The following is a 12,500-nucleotide window of genomic DNA, read 5'->3' as shown; positions in this document are numbered from 1 at the left end:
GCTCCTCCTGAGACATCTTCTGACCCTCACCACTACGTCTCCTAAAGACACCCGCTTTCCCCTCTACTGTGTCCCTAAGAACTTCTATTGCCCCCCTTGTACTGTTTCTCAGTTTCTCCAGTAAAAAAAAAAAAAAAGGCGTAGTAGAAGGCGATAATAGGGAGAAGGTTTTTCAGTGGCCCCGGGCCCGAGCTAGAGTACTCTTCCTGCAACGAATGGTGGATTGCTGATTCACATGCTTAGTATTCAAATGTATTGATTGTAAGTCGCTTTGGAATAAGGCGTCTGCTAAATGCCAAAAATGTAAATGTAAATGTAAAACAATGATGAACAAAGTTGATCTTGTTTATGGGACTATATTCTGTGGCGGAAGGATATGTGTATTCTGAAACGATTAATGGTTGTAAATAAATGAATTTAATGTTACAACTGTGTATTTATTTTTTATATTATGTGGTGGCTGTTGTAGAAAAGCAATTTACCATGAGAGGAAGGGGGTTGTGGAGACATTTACCACTGGTACAGGGTTGGCACGAGGCAAAGACGAAATTCTATTCTACTGGGTGTGATTCTATGTCTGCGCCCTTTGAGTTTAAGCACTTAGACGGGATGTTTTGATCAATGTTGAGCTCTGTAAATGGCTACAAGATCCATTAGATGACGGAATTCATCTAAAGGATACTGATATGATTACCTCAGGTGCTTGATTGCATACTTTATCATGCTGAGAGGCTATCTGGGCTCCGAGATTGGCCATTTCCATGAACGCCATTCATTCCAACAGAATATTTGAATGCACCTCTGTTTTGTGTTGTTTTGTTTTGTTTTCGGGCCTTTGCCTCACACACACACACATACACACACATACACACACACACGCAAACACACATGCACACACATGCACACACACATACATGCACACACACACACGCACATACACACACACACACACACACATACAATACACGTGTAATTTAAGAGAGCATTCCCGTGTATTGTCAGTAATACAGACGACACTATGGCAGCCTTAGCTTGTTGCAGAGAGTGCTGCTGGGAGGATATAAATAGCTGAGAATAGACTTAACATCAGACATCAACACATCTCAGCCCACACAGTTCAGACGCACGCACACACACACACACACGCACACATACACACTCACACGCACGCACACATACACACACACACACACACACGCACACACGCACACACTGTCACATCTGCATAAGCACATCCCGTCCCACTCCGTGCACCACAGCCCGAGGACTTCAGGAGAGCAGTGCTGCCTTAACGTGCTCCAGCTCCAGCAAGGCCAACTGACTACAGAACCATATCAATGTGTTGATGTTTATCGAAGCATGGTTTGTGCAAGAATTATGGGTTGGATTCCCACATAGACCACATACTGTGTTTCTGGATTTAGATCCACATGTCTGTAAATGAGAAAGCAGTATGGGTGACATGCAGTACTACCCTCTGGCCCTGCGGCCCGCCCCTCCCTGCGCACACACAGTCAGACGTAATCACACTAACAACCCTGGAGCTGGAGGAGACAGGATCTCCTCATGGCTGAGTGGCTGGATCATGTATTATTACACGATTCTAAAGAGTATAGTGTGACGCTGTGTGTCCGTGTGCGTGTGTGTGTGTGTGTAAAGATATGGGGTTTTGATTGTATAGAGAGGACAGAGCACTCCTCAGTTCACACACGTCACATGCTACATATCACGCTCCACTGCCTGGTGGAGGTTTGCTGGCCCGGTCCACTCTTAACCCACAGACACACACACACACACACACACATACACACACACACATACACCCGTAGCCCCCACGCCCCCCTGACACATGTAGGTCGCTGAGTGCTGCAGGGGTAGAAGGGGGATGTATGTGTGTGTGTGTGTGTGTGTGTGTGTGTGTCTGTCTGTCTGTCTGTGTGCGTGTGGGCCTGCCAGCACACAGTCTTCATCGCTGTCACATTGCATCACCAAAAACAGCCCAGCTAACCACACTGAGGGCACTCTCACTCAGAGGTGCATCTGTCCCTCCCCAAGGTCTCTCTCTCTCTCTCTCTCTCTCTCTCTCTCTCTCTCTCTCTCTCTCTCTCTCTCTCTTCCCTACCTCTCTCTATGGCCGTTTCTCTCTCCCTTACCCTCTCTCTCCCTCTCTCTGCCTCTCGGACAGAACATGTTCTACGTTTCTACTTAAAAGGTGTTTAATGATTCAAACGGCAAGCCGACGAGATTGCACCGATGAGTGTGAGCAAAAGAGAACATCATGGCACGACTGCTGTTCGTTCTCTTCACAAACTGACATAGAAACATCTGACGGAATAGAAATCCAAGTACTCCTTCAGAAAATCAAACTTTTTAGTGAGAGCCTTATAGAGTCTATAAGGACTCAATAATGGATGTCTAGTCGGGGTCTGTTCTCTCTTTGATCTTTCCCAAGGGTTCCCTTAGCAACGCTGACTGCCGGGTGTTCTCCTAAAAGTGTGGGGGACCGTTGGACGACCGTTGCCATTTATGACTCTTATGGGGGATGCCCTCTCTGTGTTGTTAAGCCTATCAGGGTTGGCCCTGTTATGTAGGAGAGTTCAGCGAACTCCTCCCTTCTCTTCTCTGAGCGAGAACTTTATTTGAGCCGCCGAGACAATCAGCAGGACTGCCAAGAAACTCAGCGGTTATGCTAATTCTAATCTAATCCGCTGTCGCTCTCCTCCTTTTCTCTGTCTGTTGGTCAGTCCCTCACTGTCTGCCCTCCCTCTCTCTCTCTCTCTCTCTGCTTCTCTTCCTCCGTCAATCAGGCTCTCTCCCTCTTCTCCCCCCTACCCCCTTCTCTCTCTCTCTCTCCCTCTCTCTCTCTATCCCCCTTCTCCCCCCTACCCCCTTCTCTCTCTCTCTCTCCCTCCCTATCCCCCTTCTCCCCCCTACCCCCTTCTCTCTCTCTCTCTCCCTATCCCCCTCGTCTCCCCCCCCCCCCCCCCCCCACACACACACACACACACTTCTGTCTCTGTGAGGATGCAGTACTCTGGGTTGAAGTTAGCCTGAATACCGTGGTGACAGCAGCAGTCATCCCTGCTCTCTGCCAGCGTCAGCACACACTGCTCTCCTCTCCTCTCCTCCCCGCCTCTCCTCTCCTCTCCTCTCCTCCCCGCCTCTCCTCTCCTCTCCGCCTCTCCTCTCCTCTCCTCCCCGCCTCTCCTCTCCTCTCCTCTCCTCCCCGCCTCTCCTCCCTCGCTCCCTGTCCTCCTGACATCATCGCTGATTGCACCGCAGCCCAAGGCCACGGGAGCCGTTAACCCTTTAATCTCCCAGAGAAGAAATCTACTAGAGAGAACCCTCGATGGTAGGGAGTCTAGGGACAAAAGCACTTCACTTTCCATCTTCCATTTAGCGTCTAAGGGGCAACTTCACACTGCTCTCGGAGTGATTGCACATTGACTGGAGAAGGACTGGAGAAGGAAGCTCCCTGGAGAATTTCATGTCTGGTTCCTCTATGGACAACCATGTGACAAGCTACTAATCATAGTATTATGATTAATGAATGTAGCCATATAGTGTATCAATGTTCATGAATACTGACTGCCCATAAATGTATCTTCTGTGACGGCTTTGATCTAATAGCTAGAGTCATTGGTTCAAATGTTGATCTCAGCTTTCAGCTCTTTGTGTACACTGTATGCAAAAACATAGCCTCTTCTCCTTTGTTGTCAATACAAACAAACCTCTCATAAATAATCTGTTTGGGGGACTAAAAGTTCACCTTGATAATGTGTCATTCGTTACCGTGAAATCAGTTAATGACGCCCTTACATGACATTATACTTATTTCTATAGGTTTGGCAGTGAAGTGGAAGAGTGGGATTACATCATAGGGTTACATCACAGTATGTGAGCTGTATCATAATAGTTTGTACTAGACTGCAGGGCAGAAGCTTGGCCCTTTATAGCAACAAAACACAGAAGCCTGAGCTCTCAGTGGGGGCTTTGCTCTAAATACCATTTTAATTAGAGTCAAAGTGGACCACAGACTCCATCTTGGCTCTTAATAATGCAGTCGCAGCGTGAGTCACCCATGTTAATTAGGATGGAGGCGACTGACCGCTCCCAGCAGGAAGTCTGTACGGTTGTCCCTGGACACCACTGATCCAGTCAGTTTGCTGTTCTGTCTCTGCAGAGGGGAAGGTGAATCCTAGATAACATCCTCCTGCAGGGGTGTACTACATTGAAACCGTGAGTCACCGGCATTAATCAGGGTGAAGGGGACTCTACCGTTCGCCGCAACCCACCTCCTCCTGCTCAGCTCTGTGCCCTCCTGCCTTCGTTCAATGACACAAACATTTGGCAATGCTTTGTGCAGACCGAGATTAAAGCCCACCCCTGGATTAGAAGAATATGTACAAAAGTGGGGAATCTTCTGCTTGTTTCAAAATCAATGTTGTTGTGCAGGCTTTATATTTGTGGATCTCCAGTTGTTGCGATACGACCCCATACAAGGAAAAAGACACTGATAACATTTCAATGTTTTATTTTTCGGTTGAGAAGGTTTCAGATTTAGATTTGTGGAGAGGATCTCAACTCAAATACAATTACTTGCGATCAGTATAAGCAGTTTTGTGACTACATAAGAAAATAGATTACACAGACAGACTGGTTATGGTATCTCTAGTATACAGTGACTCAGATTCAAAAGCATTATCAACATTCAGACCTGCTGAATATGTGTCAGATACAGAGTTGAGAAATATAAAAAGAAAAAAAAAAAAGAAATCCCAAATAGTTTTGTAATCTCAAATATTATGTGGACAAATATGCACCACAGTTATGGAACATTCACAGCATTTCCTGCAATGTTTCCTTGAAAGTTTATCAAACAGACAAGTATATAGAAAAACAAACATGAACCTGATTCTACTGTACTGAAGGTAGTTTGAGAACAATAACCATTTTCCTGCACTGCAGTTCTCTCTTGCTTAGATTCCACATCTCTGGTGACTGGGTTGTCTATAGGCCATTGGGTGACAATCAATACATGGGTGGAATCTTGGGGTATGACCGTCACTACATACAAACATCAATACTAGTTTTAAACTTCTCCAAATCTGGATGGGAGGGGATACATTTACTTGTTCCGCAATCTGACCATCAAACTCCCATGCACCCGTTATAAACTGGAAACATTGTAACCATCCAAAATGGGTTTGCTGCACTGGTGCTGTTCACAAAACATGCTGATGTAGCAAGCAAAGTAAAAACAGCCTGTCTGTGTTTATTGAAGTGCATTTTGTAACAAGCTAAATTCTTCTTGTTCTATTGTGCTCCGTGTACTATAAACAGGCATCATTGTAGAAGTTCCTCTTGAGATGAGAATGTCTAACACAATTTCCCCATGAATCTCCTACTGACCCCCTTGTCCACCAAGGCAGTTTGAGGGCCGGTTCGGAGCCGGTGCCTAATCTCCAACCACGTTTCGACAGCAAAAAATGGTTCCAGAGTGGCACCAACACGTAGCTGCTCTAGAACAAACTATACAGTGACGTAATGGTGTGGCTCTCTAGCCTGTGGTCTTAGAAGGTTCACAAGTTGAACCAACTGTGAACCTGTACTACCACCACCCCAGAACTAAAACTAGGGATTACGTAGGTGGAAAGGGGGCATGTGTGATTTAATGGAAAGTTTGGAGCTACGCACATTTAAACGTTGGATTCTGCCATGGTGATTGTAGTAGAATGATGTTTGCATTTTCTAGGATGACAACAGTACTGTAGCACTGTGATTACTCCACATACAGTAATACAATAACTACCACAGCCAGAGAGCTCAGTGGAGATCAGTAACGGTCGTATTGCGGTCTCTGGTTGTATCCTTGGTTGTGGCCTGACTGATTCCCACCACCCTGACCATAGCGCCTGTCCCGGTCTCTGTCTCTGTCTCTGTCTCTATCTTGCCAATGTTGACCTCGATGTTCCCCTCCCCAGCCCCGGCCTCTGTGCCCACGGTCCTGGTACCTATAGGGTAAAACAAGAGAAAAGACACCAGGCAATCAGTTCAATTGCAGCTCAACTTAAGAGAGGGTAGAGTACAACGAAGGTGGGTTTGGTTCAGTCAACGGTATCCTGTTCTGATTTGACTCACTCAACTTTGTTCAATTCAATTCAGTTGTTAGATGTTTCCCACAACCGCATTTGACATGAACGCACGCGGCATTATCGCTTATTGTATTACAGACGTTGTAATAGTTACAATACACTTTATCACAGTAAAAACATGGCAGGGTTCCCACACCTTCTGAAACATCAAATTCAAGCACTTTTCAAGGACTTTCAAGACTCAATTCCCTCAAATTCAAGGACCCAACACGGCATAGTTTGAGACAGATCTAGATGAGAATGTATATAATAGGAACTATCCGCTCTCAGACAACAACAAAAGAGAGAGGCTTTTGAATGTAGAGGCTTGAACACTAGATGGTCTCTTGCCTTCTCTACCACAGCACAGCAAAACAATATATTGTGAAATATGTGTAATGATATTATTATTTTTTAGAGAGAGAGAAAGGGGAATTCAAGCACTTTCAATGACCCATGTCTATTTTCAAAAACTTTTAAGACCTTGATTTTTTTTTGTTTCACAAATTCACAAACTTTCAAGGATTTCAAGGACCCGTGGGAACCCTGAAACAAGGATTCAGAGATATTTTTGCAGCGTTGTATCTGTGTGTACCTGTTGTCCCTGCCTTACCTGTTGTCCTGTCTGCCTCGGGAGCTCCCTCCTCCTCGGCCCCTCCAGTCCTCCACCACCGGCGGGGTGTTGGCCGACCGCCTCAGGTACGCCTGGTACTCCTGGTCTCCTGAAGAAAACCGGTTGGCAAACTGCTCCTCATAATCAGTCGCAACCTCAGGACTGTCGGCCATTCTGCAATAAGATCAAAACAGGACGGAACACTTAAAAGGGTTAAATTAGCATGTTCTTGTTAGCTTGCTAGCTATCTGGATCAGTTGGACACGTTAGCTAAAAGCATGGTGATCACGGTTTAATCAGTCTTACAACAACTCAAAAAAGAGTGTCCGTAAGCAATGTAAAAAAACTGTAAAACATTACCTGAAAATGTAATTGGTTAAAAACACGATCTGCTCATACACGCACCTCTCTTGTCAAAATGTTTGGCAACAGTACGGCGCCGAAAGTGTTCCCCAGGAACACCGTAGCTAGTAACAACGGGTTCCGGATGCGCACCCGCCCTCCCCATGGCCCATGATGCTTGAAGCGAAGAGCGTGAATGCATGCACCTGTCATCTGAACTTTAACATCGGTGTGGAACAGGCCACTGTTCTACCTATTTTTGGGCATACTTTAACCCAATTCCTCACATCTAGATTTACAACCCGTGTGGGTTTATGATAAAACATCAGTTTTTCCACACTTCACTCTGGCTGTTTGGAAAATAAACGTCCCGGCTGATATTGAACAATCTTTCATCTGTAAAACAAGATGTAAGTGCACAGTTAATTTGTTATAGCATTTTAGTCAATGATGACAAACCAATCAATGCAGAAAATACTGAGCATTGTTTTTCGTTTGTTTGCAGAAATACTCAACAGTATTGTTGTTGTGTAAAAGCGCATTGCATTCCATTCCACAAATATAGCACAGTATCTTGACTGTCTTGCACTGGCGGCACCCTGGATAATATCAGGCTTCATGTGACAATAGTGTGGTAGGTAAGAGAAGTGAGAGCAGGTGAAAGCCGCTCTGTGTCGCTGCTGCAGCTCTCTCCTGTGTTAAACACAATCCCGTTGGGAGGAGAGCGGAGAGAACTCCAGCGCAGCGCAATTGCAGAGGGATATGCGAAACACTGTAACTTAATTTTAAAGCACGGCGTTTTTTTTAACAGCGGCGAAAAGGAAGACAGAGGAAAAGTGGGATTACATTTTTCCTCATCCGAATAAAAAAAAAAGAAGAAAGAACTTACTGAAATGGCAGCAGGCTCCGTGATCGCAACAACCCGGTGAATCGAGCTTCAGTTCATGAGGGAGTGTGATCATATTTCAGTTCTGTCTCCTATCGCTTAGCCCACTTTGCTCGAAGCTGAGGGCCAGGAATGGACTCGTGGAACCGCTCGTTTCAGTAGTGGATATATATTGTATTGACATTGTTTTATTTAATCCCCTTTTTTAACTGAGCAAAATTCGCGCACCTCGTCAGGGTTTGGAAATTGAAGGGGGTTGTTTCCAAAAGTCTGTCACCATGGGGTAAGTCACCCAGAGAGGCGCTTGTCCTCTCGTAGTCATTGGATAGTAGTGTGTCAAAGCTTTGCTACTTTATGTATGTATCAAGGGAATTCTGTCCGAGCCTGATTGTTTATAATTCCTGTTTTGGCATGAAAGGCGTCCCCGTGGTTGAACTGTCAAGTGTGCGCTAGGCTGTTAACGTGGAGAATTCCACTGTCCAAACCGTGGAGATATCTTATCGCCAAACGTCTCGATAACATTACGAGTCCTGCCAATGGTATGCAGCAGTGCACATTTTATTAGAAGTTGCAAAACAGTTTCAAATGTATGGCTCATATGGCATTGGCTTGTAGCCTATGTAGTGGTTAGGCGCTGTTCCTTATGGAATAGAAGCCAATGTATGGGCTATATTTTATATGACAAGTAGGAGATGGCATGAGGGAGTCAGACTTATGTCAGATTTGACATTTGAGTGCCATATAAACACAGCATGGGTGTCTGATGAGGACTCCACTCACTAGGCAGGTGGAATCTTCCCATTCCCTGCAAGCTGTGGGAGAATGTAGGTGTCAGAGTCAACAGTGCCCACGCATGAGTGCACCTGAGTGAGTGAGAGAGAGAATCCTACACTATACAGCACTATGTAGGCAGGGTGTAGACTGTATTAAGCTTGAGATAGGATCCAATTGGCTTAATCATTGCGAATCAGTCTACGGTTTGTTTGAATATTTTTGTTTTTGTTTTTTGATCTGGTGTTATGATTGTTGTTGTGTATGTATCAATCAATGGTGGTGCAGAAAACTGTTGTCATGAAAGTCATGGGATTAGGATGCGAACGCGTTTGAGCTGTGTTGAATGAGTGGTAGGCTAAATCATAATTAAAAACATCATTTGATTTAAACAGTCAATCATATCTGTTGCAATGGAACTGGAGGGACCGGTCCATGGTTGCTGTTTCCATGGGCAGTGGGATGAGTCCTTCCTAAGTGTGTGTAGGAAAACCAGTTGAGCAGAGCTGACTCATCCCCCAGGTCTCAGCACCAACTCACCCAACGGGTTTGTGCTGTCGGAGAAGATGTCATGTCATCTTACACAATCCTGCTGGCGAACGACAATGCCAGGAGGGGGGGAAAGCCGCCACACACAGATATACCTCTCCCTTTCACCCATTGCTTTTACCCATTTTCACACATTCCTTCCATACTTCCTCCCTCAGAGGCCTGTTTCACCTGTTCCCCTGTCATCATCATAGTCCAGGAATGTGCATTCCTGTTGTCAATTAGTATGCACTCCAAAAACAATTTAAATTACCATTGTCAATACTTTTTTTTAACGATCAACCATTACCTGATGATGAAACACCATTGATAGTGATCAGATGGCATTGATAGAAACACCATTGATAGTGATCAGATGGCATTGATAGGAGCACAGATGAGTGTTATTGATCCTCACTCCTGTTGTCCCTGGACTTAGCTGTTCCTCAGGCTGGGTGAGTAGTGTAGTTATAGATTAACTAGGGTGCTCTCTCTCTTTGTGTAACATTCCAGTGGAAGGTGTGTGTGTGTGTGTATGTGTGTGTGTGTGTGTGTGTGTGTGTCTGTGTGTGTGTGTCGGTACAGGTCATTGATAGTTATCTCACACACACACACACACACACACACACACACACACACACACACACACACAGTCTTTTTACAGTATCAGAACATCCTCTCAACTTTCACCCCTGAGGAAGGTCAGCTGTGGTCCTTGACCTCTGTGATATGTCATTGTAGTGCCCGTAAAGTCACAACACAACAAGTCAACAGTAACTATATTGTCATTGTCCCCCAGGAATGATGTAGCGCCCCTCCATCTGTGAGTTGCTTGTTCAAAGTTTGGAATTTCACTTGTTACTATAGCATCCCCCTTGGGTCAATCAGTGTAATGTTGTAAATGGCAGATTTCTATGACAAGACCTCATCATTCACTTCATCATCACATCACTTTGTAAAGAAATGGTCCCAGTGGTGTCTGGTGAGATATCGCTCGTGCCATCCGAACAGACGGGAGACAGATCCACAGTCCCCCTCTCCTTCACTCCTCTTGATTTTGAGACAGAGAGCTGAATGTCTGAATGTATATTATCAAAAGCAGTGAAAGCCTCCTTTACATTAAAGACCCACCAGAGAAAAAGCCACAGAAATGTGAAACCAAGTGACATGATTATGAGGAAGTCAACTGGCCCTGAACAACTGAAGAACGAAGCTGGGCGGGGGCGTGGGCTGGGGGCTGGCGGGGGGGGGGGGGGGCGTAATCCTGTTTTCACAGTTCTAAAATAGTTTTCTGTCACCTTTTCCTGGAACCTTCCAGATTACAACCCTTATTCCCAAAGCCCCAGGTGATGCTGCCCCAGCTTGGCGAGAAGGCATCCACATAACAATTGAGAAGAAAGAAAAAAGTGAGTGAGAGAGAGAGAGTGAGAAAGAGAGAGAGAGAGTGAGAAAGAGAGAGCGAGTGAGAAAGAGAGAGAGAGAGAGAGAGAGAGAGAGAGAGAGAGAGAAAGAGAGACAGAGACCGCTATGGCTATTTGAAGTAAGCCCCGCTGAGAAAGCTGCTCCTTACGCAGGGATAGATGCTAATCTCCAGCCCAGAGAGTCACAGTACAGGGCTTCTGGTCATTGATTAGTTAGTGACATCAGACATGGTCGGTGGTGGCTCTGTTGGCAGCCCAGTGGACCTCCAGCTACAGTTGGAGGAGCTGAGTGAAGAGCAACAGTGTTGTAACACAGTGTCCACTATGGGAGGGGGGCAGAAGTGAGGGGTGATGGGGGGGGTCACAGGGGAGCAGTAAGACTTAAAGTTGGCTAAATGAAAAGGCACAAAGATTGACTGATGGGGATTGGATGTTGTCTCACCAGATGGTTAAGTGCTTGGAGCCATCTGCTGACCGATTCTGTGTGTTCCTACAATGATGGAAACCCCTCCCCTCCCCTGCACCAGGGTATTCAGGATTTAATATTTTTAATATTGCAGATCGATATGTCCCCCCCCCCCCCCCCATTAGCCAGATAGAAATTTATGATCTATGTGAATCCTGTTAGGTCATTGCTCCAAGCAGGCTGTCATAGCTTGACCCTTTGATCCGGTGACATCATTCGTACAGTGAGAGCAGCCCATTGGATTAAAGCACAGGTGGTGGCATTAGAGTTCTCCCTCTGAGACCAGCCCTCCCCTCCCCTCCGCTTCCCTTCCCTCCCCTCCATCCCTGTCCTGTCCTGTCCTGTCCTGTCCTGTCCTGTCCTGTCCTGTCCTGTCCTGTCACATACACAAACGGAGGCTGGTGGGGGGAGAAACAGGAGGACCCTCCTCATTCCTAGTCTCCCCTGGTACAGCTCATTTAGAAGTAACACACGACTCTCCTTAATGAAGCCTGCATGTGCCCGACACGCTCCAGCACCCAGCTCACAGGTGTTCTAGTGGAGGTCCTCAACTCTACTGATCTGACGGATGATCTGTTTTTCATCTCAGTTAATGGCAACAAATTAGTATTAATTAACCAAGAGAGAGAGAGAGAGAGTTGATCCCTTTGTTTGGTTCACAGATGAACAGTTTCAGTCCCTCGGCTGTGGTAGAATGAATGTGTCATTTTGCGTTGATGTGTCATTGACGGTTCCAGAAATATGCTCTTTGTGCCCATGATGTGAGGATTCACAGACCCAGCTTTTGTACTTCTGTTCATTCATCCTTTAGACTGATGGTGTTCCACTGGGGTTCTATCAGCACAGCTAGAGGGAGGGAGGGAGGGGGGGAGGGAGGGAGGGAGGGGGAGGGGGAGGGGGAGGGGCAGGGGGCCCTATTGCAGCATATTTGACTTGCACTTGAGAGACACACACACACACACACACCAAAGGACGTAGTCCACCTACAGTATGATCCAACTGGCTCGTCATTGTAAACCTCATAATGTATTTGAGAGAGAGAGAGAGAGCTCCTGGCCCTCTTGCAGCATATTTTACTTGCACTTTACACACCCCACTGTGTCACTGAAGTACTGAACCAATCCCAATGCTTTGTGTTTGCCAAACCGCTCAGACTTAATTCCCACATTTCAACTCCAGACTTCAGATGGAGCGCTGGGCGGTCTGGGCCGGGGTGCCAGCAGGCTCTGCCACCGTACGCCTGGTAACTGGTGGCTGCCATGCCAGACCAGCACGGTGATGTTGTAGCCAGGCTGAATGAAGAGGACAGGTAATGAGGCATGGTAGACTTGTCCTGGCT

At 46.2% G+C, this 12,500-nt stretch overlaps 2 protein-coding genes across 4 annotated transcripts in view; one reads left to right on the top strand and one right to left on the bottom strand.

Annotated features, from left to right (window-relative positions):
* Window positions 1-4,561: 4,561 nt before the first annotated feature.
* Window positions 4,562-7,199, bottom strand: LOC308164928 (RNA guanine-N7 methyltransferase-activating subunit-like protein). Its single transcript, XM_080539000.1, has 3 exons — window positions 7,108-7,199; window positions 6,748-6,921; window positions 4,562-6,014 (listed from the first exon to the last, which is right to left on the bottom strand). Exons 2-3 carry the CDS (start codon window positions 6,918-6,920, stop codon window positions 5,837-5,839), a joined length of 351 nt encoding a protein of 116 aa, XP_080395126.1. The 5' UTR covers window position 6,921; window positions 7,108-7,199; the 3' UTR covers window positions 4,562-5,836.
* Window positions 7,200-7,822: 623 nt separating this feature from the next.
* Window positions 7,823-12,500, top strand: part of homer2 (homer scaffold protein 2) — a gene marked incomplete at its 3' end in the record, with an annotated part of 39,930 nt that continues 35,252 nt past the window's right edge. For all 3 annotated transcript variants that reach the window (XM_080538830.1, XM_080538829.1, XM_080538831.1), the window contains exon 1: window positions 7,823-8,258. In XM_080538830.1, coding sequence (XP_080394956.1) covers window positions 8,254-8,258 — 5 coding nt within the window. In that variant the 5' untranslated portion in view covers window positions 7,823-8,253. The remainder of the gene's footprint in view (window positions 8,259-12,500) is intronic.

Source organism: Nansenia antarctica (genome assembly GCF_963989245.1).
Source record: "Nansenia antarctica genome assembly, chromosome: 9".
Classification (NCBI taxonomy): Eukaryota; Metazoa; Chordata; class Actinopteri; order Argentiniformes; family Microstomatidae; genus Nansenia; species Nansenia antarctica.
The sequence above is the reverse complement of the archived record's forward strand: the minus strand, read 5'-3'. Positions and strand labels throughout refer to the sequence as shown.

Excerpts from the sequence above, each read along its gene's own strand:
- LOC308164928 (XM_080539000.1), bottom strand. The coding sequence starts at position 6,920 with ATGGCCGACAGTCCTGAGGTTGCGACTGATTATGAGGAGCAGTTTGCC. Across the intron at positions 6,015-6,747 it reads CGAGGCAGACAGGACAACAG|GTACCAGGACCGTGGGCACA; the intron begins GTAAGGCAGGGA and ends TTTACCCTATAG.